The sequence below is a fragment of the Poecilia formosa genome, unplaced genomic scaffold (assembly GCF_000485575.1).
Source record: "Poecilia formosa unplaced genomic scaffold, Poecilia_formosa-5.1.2 Scaffold828, whole genome shotgun sequence".
NCBI lineage: Eukaryota > Metazoa > Chordata > Actinopteri > Cyprinodontiformes > Poeciliidae > Poecilia > Poecilia formosa.
Window position 1 is genome coordinate 1 of NW_006800767.1, and position 20,050 is coordinate 20,050.

The 20,050-nt window shown below is 33.8% G+C and overlaps 1 protein-coding gene across 2 annotated transcripts; it reads right to left on the reverse strand.

Annotated features, from left to right (window-relative positions):
* Positions 1-9: 9 nt before the first annotated feature.
* On the reverse strand, positions 10-20,004 carry LOC103131741 (interaptin-like). 2 transcript variants are annotated; one of them, XM_016666872.1, is made up of 36 exons: positions 19,917-20,004; positions 19,353-19,398; positions 18,888-19,228; positions 17,664-17,711; positions 16,767-16,802; positions 15,704-15,748; positions 15,354-15,401; positions 15,143-15,190; positions 14,946-14,993; positions 14,752-14,790; positions 14,025-14,129; positions 13,701-13,745; positions 13,459-13,506; positions 12,434-12,478; positions 12,251-12,292; positions 11,200-11,241; positions 10,944-10,985; positions 10,801-10,842; positions 10,136-10,183; positions 9,134-9,181; positions 8,651-8,692; positions 7,496-7,543; positions 6,560-6,595; positions 6,403-6,450; positions 6,024-6,068; positions 5,844-5,891; positions 5,705-5,740; positions 4,795-4,836; positions 4,498-4,536; positions 4,377-4,412; positions 4,256-4,303; positions 3,822-3,857; positions 3,479-3,526; positions 1,060-1,095; positions 712-759; positions 10-597 (listed from the first exon to the last, which is right to left on the reverse strand). In XM_016666872.1, exons 5-36 carry the CDS (start codon positions 16,790-16,792, stop codon positions 567-569), a joined length of 1,428 nt encoding a protein of 475 aa, XP_016522358.1. In that variant the 5' UTR covers positions 16,793-16,802; positions 17,664-17,711; positions 18,888-19,228; positions 19,353-19,398; positions 19,917-20,004; the 3' UTR covers positions 10-566. The 2 variants fall into 2 exon arrangements, with proteins under 2 accessions (XP_016522358.1, XP_007543516.1); XM_007543454.2 differs by lacking the exons at positions 3,479-3,526; positions 3,822-3,857; positions 4,256-4,303; positions 4,377-4,412 and adding exons at positions 1,982-2,029; positions 2,106-2,141.
* Positions 20,005-20,050: the final 46 nt, after the last annotated feature.

Sequence of the window (20,050 nt, forward strand, 5' to 3'; positions counted from 1 at the left end):
GGACAAATTTCCACTGGAGAGTTAGTGCAGGTCCTGACAGACTGTCATCCTTCCTTCCCCCATGCTGTTATGATGAGCTGCTTCAAATCACCTCCATTGGTTTAGTAACCAAGCAGCACTCACCAGCCTGATCAGTTAGTGCTTAGAGCAGCTGGTTCTACCACATCTTTAATTTCTCCTCAACCCTGAACGTTCTTCATCTTGCCCACTACACAATGGAGGATCTGAACATCCAGCATCTTTAATGCAGTATGCTTTCTCACATCTGGACACTAACACTAGAATGCTGTTTGCAGGCTTCAGTTCTGCATTTAAATTTTAAGTTAATTACTAAACTGATAAAACTCCAATCTGTAGCTGGCCATTGGACTTTCTGACCAGCAAGTCCACCATATTTAGTTTGACCATCAAGCTCCTCAACCACAATTAGAAATGCTGGGGTACCACAAGGCTGTGTTATGAGTCCACTCCCCTTCACCTGGAACAGCTGATCTGGATGTGGTCCTATCATCATCATTACTAAGCTAACAGATGGCACAACAGTAACTGACCATGTCATGAATGAATCAGCCGATTGTGAGAAGGAGAATCAGCAGGCTGCACCAGGAAGACAAAGAAGCTCATCATGGACATGAGAGAAATACGGACACTCATCCACCCATTCACATCAACGAGATGACTGTGGAGCATCTGACCAGCTATAAACTCTACCTTTGCTTCAGATTTTCATGTTCATCTTTCTCATTTTTCAGAGCAGATCTGAAGGGAAAAAGGCAGCAGTCTGTTAAATAATGAACAGACTGATCAAGACACTGGATTAATCTTGTAGAATATTTTACAGATCATTTGCATTGAATATTATTAATCTACTCCTACAGATTATGGAAGCACCATGTTATTAGACTTCTGGACTCACCAGGGTTCCCAGCTACATATAGACCATGTTGAAACAACAAGTAACTCAGATGCCCTGTACAAACGGTTTACTTATGTTTATCCAGTGGTCAAGGCTACATTATCAACCACCTCTCATGTGGCAATACCATTGTGCTTTATTACCTTGATTTTTGAAGTTGTGCTTCCATCTCATGAACTCTGTAAAAGCAGTGGAGATGTTCATCAGAACGTGTTCAATAAGTTCACACAATATTCCAAGAAAGTATGAAGAATTGAAAAATGACAAGCTCTTGAAAATTCTTACTTTAAAATTCTTTGTCAAGTGTGAGACCATACATCATAAGGCATGTTAATTGTTTAGTTATCAACATTAATAACAGCGACTCATTTTTTTCAGTATACAAGACAGTAGAGCTCAAATGAATCAACTCCACGTGTCCACTGCATGCATTAGCAAGAGGACATGGCAACATAATTTCCTTTCAACTTTACTGGGAATCCTGTTATTTTCCACTTTTTCTGTGTGATAGCATCATGTTTTCTTCCCATTTTGAAATATTTGCAAGGAAAATATGAGCATAAATGCAGTAAATGGAAGTCTTTTAGAGATTGGTGCAAAAAATTTGACAAGCTTACATTTAGGTTCTAGAGATGATCTCCAGAGTCCCCACATGGTATCTAATAATTCACAATGAGTTGAGGATCCTGACTTTGGGAAAATGTTTGAGAATGTGTCTGTTTAAAGAGTTAAAGACTAAAGTTGTGTTTAAATTCTGGTTCTGACAATTTGCATCCAGACATCAGAAATTGAAATAGAATGACTTTAAGCCATTTATACTTTATAAATAATATTTATAAAGTATACTTTTTTATAAATAATATTTATAAAGTATACTGATGCATTTCTTTACTGTCATATTGGTTGAAATATTAATTGTTTTATTAGTACATAAATCATTTAATGCTAATTTTGTTTTAATATTAAAGAGAAAGTTTTATATTTAACTATTTAACTCAGCTGAATATGTGAAAATGACATTTAGAAAAATTTTATTTAATGTTAAAATCTTGGAACAGAAAGTACCTTTTCAGGATGACATCAGTTTCCTTTTGCTTTTCTTTAAGTGTAGATCTATGAAGGAAAATACAAAGAATGAAAACCAGCACACAGTGGATGGATGAATGAATTAATGAATGAATGAATTTACTTAATCAATTGAAGCTGTTCATCCTTCTCATGTATTCTGTTTAAAAGCAACAGACTTATCTTAAGGTGTGAAAAAGAAATGGCAATTTCATGTTTTAAATCACTGAATGTAACTTACATTCGTTTGAGAGCTTCAGTTTCCTTTTCTTTGTCTTTCAGAGATCTGTGGAGTAACATGAGCAGCTCATTCAGATTTATTGCGATACTTAGACTAAAAAAACACTGGCCTCAGTCAGATAAGACAGCAGATCTCACTGATTAATTCGTTAATTAATTTGCCCATTGACTCTTAATATAATTTTCCATTTGTTTGTATTGTACTGACAGCCTGGGTGAATGTTTAAATGCCTTTGCTGTATATTATATATGATGATGACAAATGACAACATATAATGCTTATTGCTCGTTTCATGATTAGTTAGTAAATTGTGATGTTATCACGTAAAGCACTTTGAACAGCCCTGTTGCTAAAATGTGCTGTAAAAATAAACCTGACTTGACTTAAAGTGCATCAGACTGGAGACGGTGCATCGATAGATCCAGATATTGCAGTGGGGAAATGATTGAACATGTAAAAACATAATTGCTCACCTTGCATTGTGATTCTGTTGTTGGTAAAAGGCTTGAATACTGTAGAAATTAAAATGCAGAGGTGTTTGGATAAATCACATCACATTGGTAATTTGTGATGACAAACTTAGAAATTCCTTAATTAAATGGACATAATGCTGCAGACTAAGATGACATTCCTGGACAAATTTCCACTGGAGAGTTAGTGCAGGTCCTGACAGACTGTCATCCTTCCTTCCCCTATGCTGTTATGATGAGCTGCTTCAAATCACCTCCTTGTGGTTGAGGAGCTGTGATGGTCTAACTAAATATGGAGGAACCTGCTGGTCAGAAAACTCAATTGCCTCCATCAGTTTGGTGATAAACTTAAAGTGGATGTCATTATTAAATGCAGAACTGAAGCCTGCAAACAGCATTCTAGTGTTAGTGTCCAGATGTGAGAAAGCATACTGCATTAAAGATGCTGGATGTTCAGATCCTCCATTTTGTAGTGGGCAAGATGAAGAACGTTCAGGGTTGAGGAGAAACAAAAGATGTGGTAGAACCAGCTGCTCTAAGCACTAACTGATCAGGGTGGTGAGTGCTGCTTGGTTACTAAACCACAATTAGAAATACTGATGTACCACAAGGCTGTGTAATGAGTCACTATTGTTGTGAATGTGATTAATCGTAGTTTTTTTTTTTTTTTTTTTTACCTTTGGTAGATCAAGAAAATTTGTAGTTAGACTGAGGTAAACAAATAAGCTGAAAAAACATTTAATGTAAACATACTTGAAAAAGTTTCAGATGTTTTTTTCACTCTACCTTTGCTTCAGTTTTTCGTGTTCATCTTCCTTTTTTGTCAGAACAGATCTGTTGATGAACAAAGACAGCATAAAAAGTTTGCTCAAAAAGACAGTGGGTCTTCTGGATTAATCTGGTAGAATATTTTACAGATCATTTGCATTGTATGTTATTGATGAACTCCTACTGCGGTATACGGAAACACCATGTTATTAGATTTCTGGACCCATCAGGGTTTCCCAGCTACATAGACCATGTTGAGACAACAAGTAACTCAGATGCCCTGTACAAACTGTTTGCTTATATTTATCCAGTGGTCAAGGCCATTTTATCAAGCCATGTGACACCATTTGTGCTTTATTACCTTGATTTTTGAAGTTGTTCTTCCATCTCCTGAACTCTGTAAGAGCAGTGGACATTTTCATCAGAACGTGTTCCATGTAACCACAATGTTTAAAGAAAATAGGAAGAATAAAAAAATGGCAAACTCTTGAAAAGTCCTGCTTTAAAAATCTTTTCGATAGAGACCATCCAATTTTAAAGACAAATTGTTTAGTTAACATTCATAGCTAATTTTTTCAGCGTTCAAGACAGGAGAGCTCAACATAATTTTAGTTTTCTTGCGTTTCTTTATAGATTTTTTTCACTGCCTTTGATTTTAGACAGTAGAACAGAGACGTAAATAAAAGACCATCAACTCCATGTAACGGTCATTTATTTACCATCACGTGGATGGTAAATAAAACCTTCCTACAGGTGTTAGGAAGGTCTCATAGCAACAAAGAGTTAAAAAAGTACCTTTGCAGCAAGGCTTCAGTCTCCTTTTGTTTTTCTTTAGATGCAGATCTGTGACGTAAAATTATAATGAAAACCAGCACACAGTGCATGAATGAATGAATAAAATAATTCATGCATTTACTTTGTACATTGAAGCTGCTCGTCCTTCTCATTTATTCTGTTTAAAAGCAACAAAGTTATTTACCTTAAGGTGTGAAAAAGAAAATGAAATTTCATGTTTTAAATCACTGAATGTAACTTACATTCGTTTGAGAGCTTCAGTTTCTTTGTCTTTCAGAGATCTGTGGAGTAACATGAGCAGTTCACCCTGAATCAATGCAAAACCATCAACTGAACAAACACTGTTCTGATGAGATAATCAATCTCATCGATTATTTCTGCTGAGTTAATCAGTAGAAATAATCTGCTGATGCTCAGTTTACTATTGAACACCCCCATTGTTTTGGTTAGCTGATATCTGAGCATGTTTGGCCTTCGTTTAAAGTTGATAGTAACTATAGAATACTTTATCTTAAAATTAAAATTAGGAAAATACTTACCTCAGTGTATGCTTTTGTTGAACAACTTCCTTCTCTTGGATCCTTACAAAAATTTATATATTTTTAGTTTTAACAAGCCAAAATATTTTTTACTCTGTTTGTTCTGTCAAAGTTTAAAGAATAAATTCGAGGGTGAGTCTGGTTTTTCATTTTTGTAAATGCCACATCTTTACAAATGATATAATAAATACAATATTGTGAGTAAAAAAGACCAGGAAATAATAGTGATTTGAACTTAAGACTTCCATTGTCACAAAATCAGTGGGTCAAAATTATTTCAACACCATGGGTCCATTTCGTTTTATATCAATTTCATGGGTGAATTTTGGTCCTTTGTCAAGATTTTTTTCCAAAGTGTTTTTGATTTTCTTAATGCATAATTCTTGTTTTTACAAAGATTTTTTAGTGGCTTTTAGATAGCTGTCCACTGGAGTGACCGTTATGCATGAAAGACTCACTAAGCTGTCCTGATATTACTTGTAACCCACATTTAATCTCAGTTTTGTTCTGGGCCTCACGGTGGATATTTTAGTCCCTAGTCTGTGTAAATTCAACTTCTGCTTTTAACAAATTGTTGGAAACAGAAGTAACTGCAGGGAGAGGACTCTAAATGATTTGAGTTTGTAATTTTTTTACAAACTCAAATCATGAGCAGGTATTAAAACTAATTTGGGAATGGTAGAACAGTTTCCTTTGAACATTTGAAAAGTTTCACAATTAACTTTTTTAATTACATTAACCTATCAGACTCCCAGAGTTTGGAAACTATTTACTTATTGTTAACATCTTCGAACATGAAGTAGTTTTGCTGCAAGGCCTCAGTTTTCTTTTGCTTTTCTTTAAGCAAAGATATGTTGAGTGAAATACACAGAATAAACACAGCGAATGAATAAATGTTGAAAATATTTACCTCATCAGTTTAAGTTGTTCGTCCTTCTCTTTTATTCTGTTTCAAACCAACACATATTTATCTTGATGAATCCCAATGACTCACACAGTAATTGAAAAACAAAAACAAATTTCATGTTTCAAATCATTTACTGACATACATTCGTTTGAGGTCTTCATTTTCCTTTTCCTTTTCCTTCATGGATGATCTGTGGAGTACAATGAGTAACTCACTAAATTAATACAAACCTACCTGCTAAACAAACACTGGCTTCAGTTAGATAAAACAATAAACACTAAGTGCTTTTTTCTACTGAATTTAGTGCAAGTCAAATATTTACCTCAAGTGATGTTGCTTCTGTTCGTTATTTTTCATGTCTTTAATCCTTCAAACAAGTAAATGATTTCATGATTTCATCGTTTACACAAATCTCTCTTTTTAAAACTCTGATAATTCTTTAGTGACTATTTCGTTAAAGTTTTTAAAATAAATCCCCATATATAATTAGCAACTTTGCTAATCAGATAAGAAAATGAGTTGTTGTGTGTTCACAGTTAAGACCTTCAAAATGAATAACATCTGATTCTAGCTGAAATCAAGCATAGGTCAACAAAATATTGTTTGTTTTATTTTTTTTTTAAATCACTAAACTTTTCCTATAAAGCTTAGTGATAAAATAAAAAAACCCCACGATGTTTCACATTAAATAATTTAAATACCTTTCCTCCAAGTCTTCAATTTTCATGTCCTTTTCTTGTAGAGCTGATCTAAGAAGTCAAACAATGAAAACCAGCTCACAAAGTTGAAAGAAAAAAAAAACAAATAGAGAAGGAGACAAGAATAAAGAAACAGAAGTTAAAAGAAAAATATATTTACCTTGCATTTTGAAGTTGCTCTTGTTCATAATTTAATCTGTGCAAAAACAACAGTCAAACTTATCTTGATGTTTCCTGTCAGGTTTTACAGCCATCAATAGAAAACAGGGAGAACAAAAAATACAGGACATTTGAAAAGTCTGATTATAAAATCCACTACAAAATATTTGACCATTCTGTTGTAAAATATATTATTTATTTTACTGCAATGGTAACTTTTAATAAATGCTAATCTGTAAGGATGTGGAAGAGATTTTTTGTTTGTGTTAATATTGGAGGGGAATATTGTTGTTTGTGAAGTCTGAATCATGAAGTGGGCAATGGTAACGTTCCAGGTCACTTTTACATAAAAAGGATGTTTTTGTTTTTTTCATAGTAGGTCACTTTGATTGGGAAAGTAAAGAGGAGGTTCAGATTTGGAAAGATAAAGAAATAACTCTTAAAAGTGCATTAAGCTTTCACGTATTTGGTTTTGAAATATCCCAGCTCTGGACAATACCAGAAAAAGCTCTTAAAGCTCCAGGATGGAATGAGACAAGAGACCTGGGCTAGTTAAAGGAAAGGACGCCAACGGTTAATCAAAACACACCAATAGATATGAAATCATATAAAAGGTCTTATAAGCATTAAGAAGTAAGAGACTTTCTGCAACAGTGGAGTTTTTAATGCTGAATAAATCTCCTCCTAGTTGGCCTGATTGGAGCAAGAGGTTTGAATTCTGTATGATGGTTTTTATTCCATATCTTTGCCCTCAAAAATCTCAGATTCTTCTATCATACAAATGGATGGCAAAGTCACTTCCTTTAACTTAGTTATGAGCACCATGTATGATTCAGAGAAGTAAACATTTTGTATCCAAATCATTGAGTCAAACCAGGTGTGCTGAGAGAGTTTAGAAATTGTTCATTCATTGTCAACGTCTTGGAACATGAAGTACCTTTGCTGCAAGGCTTCAGTTTCCTTTCGCTGCTCTTTAAGTTTAGATCTGTGGAGTAAAATATACAGAATGAACACCAGCTCACAGTGAGTGAAGCCTGTTAATCACCAAGAGATACAATTCAGGCATGGCAAAGAGGAAATACCTAAAACATACAGGACAGGGGGGCGGTGAGGACCAGGGTTGAGAAACACTGATCTAGCTGGTCATCAGAGTGGAATTAAATAATGTTAAAACCATGTTTACATTTTGTTTTTGGTCAACACTGTAAGGGAACAATTATACTGTTGGTGCAGTTTAAATCAGGAAGTGGGTGATGGTAATGTTCCAGGTCACTTTTACTTTTAAAGATGTTTTTGTTTTTCATAGTAGGTGACCCTGATCTGAAAAGTCAGGAGGGCGTTCAATTTTAGAAAGATGAGGAAATAACTCTTAAAAGTGCTGTAATCTGTCATATAACTGGATCAGTTTGAATAAAATATATTATAGACGCTAAACATATTAAATCACAGATACATCAGGAACAACTGATCTACAATTTTAAATGGATTTTTTCATAATACTGCAGCATTTGTTATTCACCTTCAGCCTTTCACTAAAAGTGCATAAATATTGAAAAGCAAATTAAACTAGAGGTTCCAATAAAACAATCTTAATCCTAATAAAATAATCCAGTTTATCCAGTGGTGAGCTTTGTTGTTGCCCTTTGTAAAGTTTTGAGCAAATTGAAACAAGAATTTGACGTTACTACTGGCTACTGAAGATCATGTCCAGAGTTCCCCATTTAATATTTAATAATGCACAGTGGAGTGACAAACTATTCTTTGCAAATATTGATCTAACAGCAGCCATCTTGTTTGGCTCAGCACTTCTCTCTTCACAGAAGAGGATGTTTTTGTTTTCCAGCATGTACAATGTGCAGAACATCATTGACAAATGCAACGATTGGAAAAATTGGAATCTCAACAGAGTCCACTCATCTAAGAAACAATTTCTCAGTAGCCGAGAGCCTAAATGCTCTGTATGAAGCAAGGGGCTGTTTTTTTACTTGAATTATTTAGAGAAAAATCTAGAGAAAGTTTTGCAGGTATTTTTTTAAATGTATTTACCTTGTGTAACTCAAAAATATTATATAAAATAATTAATACTACACACCTTTGCAGGAGTGGTTCTGTTTCCTTGTCTTCTACAGATGTTCTGTGGAGTAAAATATCCCGCATGAAATCATCGTCTGTTGATTTTGGCAAACAATTTACTAGTTTTGTATTTCCATCCCAATTACTTTTTAATCAAATCTGTAATGGCCAAAATGTATGAGTAATATTATAACTAGGGTGTTGTGCATAGATTAACTAAAGCATGGGAAATATTAATAAATTTGTACTCAAACTGAAGCTTAAGTACTAAAGTATTGCAGTTGAATTTGGAATACAAATTACAGACAATGAGAGTCTGTAATTCAGACCTCCATGGAGTTTCAAAACGAGAAAACAGGCAAATTATTCTTCCTGCCTGTGATTTAAATGCTGCTGTTGTTCCATTTGGGTGGTTGATGTTGGTTTGTCAGGATCTGTTCAGGTTCTCTAAACTGGAGAACATGACTGGTTTGTGATTCTCAAATTGAAGTCATATATTTACCTTCTCTCAGAATGTGGCTGCTGCTGAACTTCATCAACATACTGGAGACTTAATCAAAACATCCACAAAAATATTAGAATAAATCATTTGTTTGGCACCTCATTTGATGTTAGAGCTATTGTTCAAATGCACATATTTATTGATTATTGCTTTTTTAGTTTATGTACAACATTTTTTCATTTCAGTCTAAATGTATCCCAGAATTGATGTGTCTCTATTTAGGTTCTTCCCATCATGTGTTTCACAGATGATGATTGCTGATGCACCATCTCCTACCTCCATCTCATTTTCTCTTTTTCCACATAGAGAAACTGGTTGCCTGCATGTGCCAAGGCAGATTTACTCAACAAAAATGATATATGAAGATATCATTTTTGATATTTTTGTGCCATTTCATTTATGATTTCTAATAACATGATTGACTTTACTAAATGAAGACTGTATAAAGGGTTGCCCTGCGACAGACTGGCAACCTGTCCAGGGTGACCCCGCCTCTTGCCTGGAATGTTAGCTGGAGAGGCACCAGCAACCCTCTTGACCCCACTAAGGGACAAGGGTGTAAAGAAAATGGATGGATGGATGGATGGATCAAGGGTCAAAGTTGGTTGGCCTCATGATGTAATCTTTGTCAACTTTAATTATTCTTTTAAGTTTGCAGCCAAATTTCTACACACTTTGTGTGTCTTTCTGTGCATAATCATACAGATAAGCCAAAACATGAATAAAATGTTGTAGTATTGTGCTCAAACCAGGACCTTACTTAAGGAAATGTTTTAAGTTTTATCACTCTCATTCACAAAGAGATACATAACCTAGACAGTTTTCCATATATAAAAACACATTTAAATCAATGATCTTTGTTTTTGTGCCATTATTTAAAGTCCCTCAATACCATTTTTGAAAACATCATCCCAGCTTTGTTGTAGAAAAAAAATATCCAGGTGCTTGAAGGGAAAAGTGGCAAAAGAAAATCAGAAAAACTAAAAATCAGAGAACTCTTACCTGACCTCTTTATGCTGATGTTGGAACAAGCTTTTAATCTGGTCAAGCCTTCAGAAAGTAATTTACACAGATGTTAGTTTATATGAATCACACAAGATCACTTGTTTATTATGATACATAGCAGGTCATATGATGGTGAACCAAGACATTCTGGTGAGAAGTGAATGTCTGAAACAAATTATTATGAAGGAAGGGAACGTCCAGAGAGCAGCAGCCCAAACTAAAAGACTTTTCTGATGATAGAGGACCTAAGAAAGCTTTGAAACTCAGTCTGACAAAGATACAATTCTGGGAGAATTGACAAGGTAATGCAATGCTTTATGCTATTTGTTTTATTGTTTAATCAGACACCAAATCTAGATTGCACTAACATGGGGAGTAAAATGTGCATTATGTCCATTAATGTGTACTGTTTATAAATATATTTGTGTCTGTTCACTGTTGTGCTATTCTCAGTGACAACAGATGCAAAAGTGACTAAAAAGACAGAAGGAAAACTATTATTCATGAGCAAATAAAGAAGTGAGGTGAGCGTGGATCTGTGACCTCACAATCCTGGTTGAGATCTACAATATGAACCGGAACTGATCAAGTTCATCAGTTGAATGGGAAAGTGTTTTATGACACTAAACCTTTTTTATTGTATGGGATTTAAAATTAGTTACCTTTTTACAAGAACTTTAAATTGTTCCTCTTTTTCTGAAGATCTGCAAATTAACATGCACAGCATAACAACAGGCTCAACACTGAATTGTATTGGATTTAAAATCAATTATACATGGCTTATTAACTGCTAGAAAAAATTTACCTTATATCAAGACGTTTTTGAAAATCTTCCACTATTTGGACTCTTAAAAAAATATCACAAAATATTAGTTTCAACAAATGAAAATATATAATTGAGCTGTCAAAAGATAATGTAGCATATACACACACACACACACACATACACACACACACACACACACACACACACACACACACACATATACATTGTTTGATTTATTGTTCTGTCTTCAATGAAAATTGAACAAAGACACAATTGCATATAAGTTAGACAGTACCTTTTCTGGAGGGAAACCATGTCTGCTGTTTTGATATCTTGTCTGTAAGAAGAACAAAATATGTTGCCAACAAATTCCTAAATGTTGATACGATTAGAACTCAAACTCTGTTATTTTATAGTGTCTTCCTAGAGAGTAAAGAAGAGCAGGACTCATCCTGAAGCCATCTGGCCATCCAAACTGACTAAGGGGAAGAAAAGCCTCAGTCAGGGAGGTAACAAACAATCTGATAGTTACTCTGTCAGAGCTCTCAGGAGATATGAAAAAGAAGGACAAACTATTTCTGTAGCTATCCACCAATCTGGTCACTATGGTAGAGTGACCAGACAAAAGACACATTGGCAGCCCATCTGGAGTTTACTGAAAGACACCTGAGGGGCCCTCTGATCTGATGAGATAAAAATTGAACTCTTTGGTGTGAATGCCAGGCATCATGCTTGGAGAAAAGTCCAACACTCATACAGTGAAGCATGGTGGTGACAGCATTATTCTGTGGGGGTGCTTTGGAGCAGCAAGATCTGGCACACTAGTTTGGAAAAAAGGATATAGGAATGTACAGAGACATCCTGGATGAAAACCTGCTACATGACGCCAGATTGCTGTCACCCCAATGGTTCTTCAGAACATCGACCCAAAGCACATGGCCAAGATCTGAAAGGCTTCTCTAGAGAAATCTGAAAGTGGCTGTACATGTCTACCAGCCAACCTGATGGAGCTGGAGAAGAAGAGTGGACTACACTGACTAAAGGTTGGTGAGATAAGCTAGTGCCATCATTTGTGCATAGATTTTTAGGAAAGATATGAATTTAATACAACTTCGAATAAGACTGTAACGTGAAAGTGAAGACAAGTTAATACTTTCCAGACACACTTTAAATCTCATCAAAAAGCCCTTTATCATACTCTAAAGTATGTTCAACTGTATGATGACTAATTTAGGATTTAGCATCAATTTTAAGGTAAAATTTTGGTTTCTAAAAGCTCTGACCACTTACTGACTGCATTAAAGTAAGTAGTAATTTTATTATTATGCTCATTGCACCAACAGTACCTTTGTAGCTGAGATTGCTTCTCATCTGGTTGAAGAGCAGATCTGTGGAGAGAAAAATACGCAAAAATACTTTAAATAAATCAAGCAACTGCATTCAGAGAAAACGGATTAAATCAGCTAAATTTAGAATGCAATCTTTGTGATGAGTGTTGTTTTAGAGTCAGCATCATTACAGACACTTACGTTAGCTGGTGATCTTGCTTCTGAATTTCTTCAATCTGTTTAATACTTTTGAATAAAAATCAAGTGTCAGATATTTTTGAAATACAAAAATGAGAGGTTTGCTGGGGAAAGTATAGAAATATTTGAAATATTTTCAATCCTGTTTGCAGATATTATTTTGTGGCAGTTTGGGAAACTTTATGGTTTTTGAATGTGCTTTACAAATAAACTGAACATGAATCTAAAATCCTTCTTGAGCTGCTTGCATCAGAGTTTATTACAGGAGATTATCTTCCTCAACCTTCCATCATCCTCATCTGTCACAACAACCTTAATCCTAACTCTTTCCCTCCTCTGTCATTGTTGAAGAGAAGACAAATTCAGATTTCAGAGTTCAAACTTATTTGCCATTTGAAAATCTGCCTTGACGTGATTTATTTCTTATTAGACAGATCAATAAAATCATATTAAAAAAATACTTTCTGTTTTCTGACAAGCATCTAAGCAAAAAGCTTCTGTTCATAACTGCATTGATACTTTAGAGACTCATAGATGCAGTCAGTGTGGAATAAGAGATTATTTTCAAGTTCAGTTATGTTTTTTTTAAAAAACATAAAAAAAACAGTAAAAGGACTCCAAACCTTTTGAACTGTGTCGTTTATATTCTCTAGTCTTCTCTGCCTCAGTTTCTCTCTATGCTTGAATTCAATTCAATTCAAAAATACTTTATTTCCAAAGGTTAATTAAATGCTGTTGTAACTCATTAATTCAGGTTCTGCAAAGAGTTATTGTAGATGCTGATGGCTGTTGGTAGGAAGGATCTCTTGTAGCAGTCTGTATTACAGGCAATTTAAAGAAGTCTCTGACTGAAGACCCTCTGTTTTCCCAAGTCTCATGAAGAGGATGGTCAGAGTTGTCCATAATTTTGTTGATTGTTTTTCTTCTCTATTTTTTCACTTTTCTTCTCTATTTCCCAAATCTGGTTAATTGTCAATGTAAATTAACATCTCTAACACATATTTTCGGGTCTATGAACAGAACAGTACCTTTTTTGGAGAGAGTGTAGGTTTTCCTTTTCCTGTTCCAAAGCAGATCTGTAAAATTAGTGAGACAATTATAAAAATACAAATGAACAAAAAATACACTTTAACCCAAACACAATAGTCAGAGGATAATCTGGATTAATCTTGACAAATTTACCAGCTTGGAACTTTACATTATTTGGTTTAGTGACATGTTTTTAGCCTATTTCCTGTGGTTTCAGGATTAAAATCAGACAGAAGTTTACCTTATCTCATGATGCTGGTCTTCATGGCCATATTCAATTTCATTGCTTGAAAAACATAACAAACATGTCAGTTTGGTCAAATTAATTTACAGTTTGTCAGAAAACACATTTTAGATTTACTTGTGTTGCTTTGGACTAATATTTGAATTGGTTTGATGTTCTAAAACATGCTTGAAAAAAGAGAAAAAGCAATTGCATCTACTGTATTTATGCCAGCCATTAACTGAAAAAACAAACAAAGAAACAAACAAAAAAAACAATAAAAAGAAAAAGAGAAAAATAAATAAATAGTTATTAGATGCAACATGTGCCAGCATGCATTACCTGGGGTTCTGGTTTCCAGTCCCATTCCAGTAATTAGTGAAACAGCTGAACAGCCATGTCACTGGCCTCATCAAGGTCTGGAAAACTGTCGAGTTGTTCACGTTGCTGAAAAAAACAGAACAATAAAATAATGTTAGAAACAATGGTCTTAGGATTTTGTAGCAACCTCAAAATGTTCTTGTTTAAAGAATGGTTAGCTTCCCAATTTAATACTATGCTAAGAGGAAAAATGAAAATGAATTGCTAATGGATGGCTATTTCTGAGGAAATACATTTTTAAATTTAAGGTCACCTAGTGGCAACTGATCTAATTACTTTAAAAATGTGTACCTGTTGTGCATTATGACACTTTATGTATATTAGGAGGTTTTTTTGAAAGCTTTGGTAAATATTTCCAATTTAGTATCAAAAGTTTATTTGAATATGTAGTAAAATAGCATGTAGCTCAACTACGGAGAGAATATTTTCTTGTTACTCATCTAAGTTTATTTGGACTGCTAAGAATGAAGATTAATGTTTAAACATTAAGTATGGGATACGATTAAATATCCATCAATAAACCTAATCATTCTGTGGAAAGTATCGTTTAAGTTCCCCGTCTAATTCCTGATTCTACAGAATTAATTCAATAGTTTAGCTGAATCCACTGGCAATTTTCTCCAATCACAGAAACATGCTTTCAATTTTTATCAAAAATAATATTTTCTATCTATTCTTTAATCCATACCTTGATCTTAGACGCTCTTCTTCTTCATGCAGATCAGATCTTTGAAGTAATATACACATTACTTACAAACATTCACAAAAAAACAAACAAACAAAAAAATCTCCCACTGCATGTTTACATTGTATTGGTTTGCTACAGAGATCCATTGTGGTTCAAGATGTCATACTCAACTAAAGAAATAAAAAGAGGTTTACCTTATTGACGTATGTTTTTGTTTCTGAAGATTTGTAATCTGTTTGAAACTTTTGACAAATATTACAAAATGTTAGTTTAGTTGAAAAATAACTAATTACTGTTCTTCTCAATATGAAGATAATCTGTCATGATAATTTGTAAAGTTCAAACACAAAATCTTATAATTTATTATATCAGAGGAGTAAATCTGCAGTACCTTTCTTTAATTAATGATAGACTTTTTTCTTCTTGATCCAAAGAAGATCTGTGAGATTAGAAACAGATAAAACTGTTTAATAACAGAGTTATGGATTTAATCTTTATTAGTCTCACTCAGATAACAAATAATTGGTTTATTCCTATTGAGTTTCCTAAACATTCTAAATGAATAACTTTCAAAATGTATTGAATTTGGCATAAAACAGTACCTTAACTGGTGATTTTGCTCTTGTTGATTTTCCACAATCTGTTTAAGCCTTTAAGAACATATATATAAAAAAAAATCATATGCAATTATTGTTTTTACTCAGCTTAGTCAAGAACAAAAATTATGTTGGAAATTTTGTCACTTAGAATAAATAATTTGAAAGACTGATAATGTGGATAAAACTGTCCAGATATTCTCCCTAAAACACACAGTTTTCATAAGCTATATTTTAAAACTCTGTGTCGGTTTGCAAGATAATCATTATATTTTACAGTTTAAATAATTTTCATTGAAATAATGATTTGTGATAGTGAAAAGAATGTTTTAAAAACAGCCCTTCATGATTATTACCTGTTTCTAAGTTTTCTCAGAGCCTCCTTATTAATGGAAGGATTTCTGTGGAAAAAGCAAATAATGTATTGATGAAGAAATAACCACCCTACCAGTAACTAATGGATGTCAAGTAATTTTATCATAGATTAAGCAATGTTGTTAAAATGCAACAATTGTGTACATATGTTGCTGCGTTGAAAAAAAAATGCTCCAACATAAAACATGAAATAAAAGAAATCTAATCTAGAAACAATCAAGTCTGTTTTTTACAAGACAGTAAAAATCAGTAAGAAACTTTAAAATACCACAAATGCGATAGTTTTAGAATAAAATGCAAAACACAACAGCTCTGTTTGGCAGATGGAAACACCATATATACATATCCTTTGTTTTCTCTTTGAAAAAAATTATATAGTCCAAACCATGTTTCCATGGTAAAACCTGTTTACACGACAATGTTTCTGAATCTGTTTCCCATTGTGTTTTAGCTAATACAATAGCTAACGCAAAACAGTAACGTAAGGTAATTTTATTTATATAGCACATTTTCAGCAACAAGGCAATTCAAAGTGTCATGAAGTGGCTTGGCATTCAGATTAAAATACAAGTAAACAGAGGAAACAATGTAGTGTGCATGCCAGGCCTGTATAAGAGGCAGTGACACATTTTGCACTTTCTGATCCAGAGTCTTGCTTTCATAACCTTTCATTTGTGCAGAGATCCACCATACAATTAAGCATTAGTTTAAACTTAAAATTTTTAATTTCTTGTTTGAAAAAGTCAGAAGATGATCAAACACTCTTAATTCAAGTATGAGTACAATAGTACTCAATTCTACATTGTTGTCTTATTTTGCATAGTTTTTCTAAATTTGCTGTCTGATCAACGCTTTAGGTCTAAAAGAATGTTTGAAAAATAGATATCTGTTCCCTAGAAACCAAGTTTCCACTTGGTACTGTGCAATACTGAACAAATATGTAGTTATTTAATTTCAGGAGGGAAACAAATTATTTCACATATATCTCTCTATTTGTGATGATGTCTAATAATATATCATTTCAATGAAACGAAAAATGGTTACCTGATTTTTTGGTGTTTTCCATTCATCTCATTTATTCTGTTTAAAAACAACACAGAAGTGTGTCAATGGATATGTCATAAGAGTAAAAAATCATAACTAAAGAAGAGAAGTTTGATTTTAAAAACGTGTCAGATCTGTAGCTTCAACTTGAAAGGTTCTTTTTGATAGTCTACTTGTTGCCTTTTGTATTTGTACGCAAAGGTTTAAAAGTTGCAGTACGAGTAAAGGGGAAGCAGAAAGAAGGGGGAATGAGCAACACCATATGGAGGGGAGATTGACAGCTCTAAGACCCTCCTCCTGAGTCTGATTGGTTGTTTCTACATAGCACTATCACAGAATACTGTCATGTCATAGCAACAGTTTCAACAAAAAAATGTTTTTATGACAGTTACATACTGCTGCTCTAAGGGCAAAGATTCAAAAGTAAGCACATTAACTGAATATGTTGCACAAGATCTACAAAGATTGAACATGGAATTGATTATAGGTGCAACAATAGTTAAGACAGCACTACTTAAATGAGGATTTTGTGTGAGCCACAAGGTATCATCATGGACAGTGATGGAGAGCAATGGCCATAAAAGAAAAATGAACTAGAAAGTCAACATGCTGGAGTAATATTAAAATGCATTTCATTTAAATTAGTATACAAAGTGACGATCAGTAAAAGTATTTAAACCATAATATTTTTCCCTGTATCAGTAGATGCATATGGCTTTGGTTGATTTTAAGATAATCTGTCAGGTCATGACATTAAGCGGGTTTAGAAACAATGCCAGACCATTTCTGAAGAAAGACTTCTACAGATGTTTCATAGGTGGCTCTTCAATCTGCCAAATTTTACAGACTTTTTTAAATAGTAAAAGTTTGTGTTTCTCATCAATAAATGTAAAGTACCTTTCACTGATTGCTTCAGTTTCCCTTTCTTTGTCTTTAAGAGCAGCTCTGTGGAGTAAAAGATGAAACATGTAAAACAGCTCAAACTGAAAAAAATGCATGACTGAAGAAACACTGGAGTTAGTCAGTTGAAATGTATTACATGGATTATTTCTGCTTAATTTACTTCTGAGTTTTTATAATGTATTGGCTAGATGAGATGTTCCCGCTTTTCATGCAAGTCTGCACCGGATTTAAAATGTATTACGTTTACATTTATTAGTGGTGGAATGTGATTAAAATTTTTAATCAAATGCAGGGTGTGTAATTAATTAATCAGAATTAATTTTAAAACTATATATTGACAGAATAAGAAACATTTTCAAGCCAAAACCCTGCTGCTAAAGCATTGAGTAAACAGAAATATGACGTATTTTAGGCTTGAATAGCTCCTGTTTGCACAACATGAACACAAATCTTTTCCAGCATCCCATTAGAGTGAATTTTGAAGCAATATAGGTCTGTTTCCAGAGGGCCAAGAGAAACAGCTTTGTCATCCATTGTTGCTGTTTGCAGATATGCTTGTAGATGGGCTTGATGGGGGTACCAAAAACTCACAAAGAGGTTTAATTACATTTTAACACTTCAAAATCTATGTGACGACTTAATTGAAATTATATCTAGACAACTCATCTCACCAGGGGTTTGGGTTACAAAGCTCTAATATAAACTGGTCTGGTTTCTGGTTGGAAACCTGTCACCATAAAACTTGAACCTGGTAAAACACAAGATTAATCCAAAATTAAGACGGAGCCTTTAAGAACCTAAGTGGACTCAACCAGAGACTTATCAACATAACTAGGTCTTGAACAATGTCATTACTGAGGGATCAGTTCATCCCATCACTATCAGAATTTACTATAAAAACATTTCTCACCTACAGTCTACCCAGAGGTTAATGTCAACCCACCAGGAAAAACAAGAAAAGTCACTCCTCTGGAAGAGATGGTGGCTATTTGTTGACAAGAAAGTTGAAACATCCATCTTTGCTAATCCATCACAGAGGACAGTAAACACATCTCAAGATGTGTTTACTGTCTTGCACACCTACATACCAACGTACCATGAATTCCTTTCTGTTTCACTTATCAACTAAACCTATTTGTGCACTTGGCTCTTTTGCTGGAGGATTTTAAAAACAGCATATTTTTGTTTAGCTCTAGTCAAATTTATCCAAAAAGTTACCGTATCTTCTTATGTTGCTGTTGTTGTTTGTCTTCCACAGTTTCAAGTCTTCATGCAAACATGAGACGTGTTGGTAATGTAAATCAGAACATAGGAAAAAAAACAAAAACTGTCAAACAGCTGCAATGAGTTCAATGAATCCAATGTTAAGAACATAATCCAAAAAATGTGATCTGAAAGCCTGGTCTGTAGTAACAGACTATGGACCTGTGAAGGGAGTAAAACTATGAAGAACAAATGCTCAGAAATTTTCTTTAGTTTTACTCCAAGAATCATTTGCTGAGGTACAGTACCGTTTGTTGAGGAAGGTCAGATTTTCTTCTGCTTGTTCTAACATACATCTGTACATAAAATGCACAGAATTAAAAAGGGACAAAGAAAGATGTACTAAAGAACATCTTGTGTACATGCTTTTGCTTTTAAATTATTTGCACACCGTTTCAAAAATAAAAATCACATATTTACCTTATCTCATTATGCGACTGAAGAGAAGTGAAAGCCATTTGTTCAACTTTTAGAAACAACAAGGAGTATTAATTATGATACCATCCATGAGACAAGATATTCTTTAATTAATCCAGCAATTATTGAATCTTGTTGAATTAAGTACACACATAACTTCTACATATATTATTCCATAAGAGTAGAAACAATGTTTTTTTTTCCAAGAGCACCACTGTGTTTCTTCACAGAAATGTGTTTTGACAGTACCACATGTCCCTTGGCAATTATCAGCTATATATGCAATATTTTAAAAAGTCCAAAAATTTTACATCTGACCAACTACCAAACAATACTGAAGTTATTTTGGAGGATTTAGATTTAACCACACCATTTAACTCCTTTTATGCAATGTGCTGGAGTCTGAATACTTCATGCTTTTTCCCCACATATTTTAGCTGTTCTACTTGTTTATGAAGCTAAGTAAATATGTCTTTAGATTAAAAACAGAATATATTGGAAATAAATTGCACATGTAGTTTATGCAAACATTTCGTTATATAACTTAGTTTAAACTAATGCACTTACCTGGAGTTACAGTCGTATCACTTTCCTGTTGCTCTAGTTTTTGTTCAAACTGAATGCTTCAGACAGATGACATTCTTAAAAATCAAGATGTCGCTTCATAGAAGGGTTGGACTTCCAGTCCGTCCTGCCCAGTA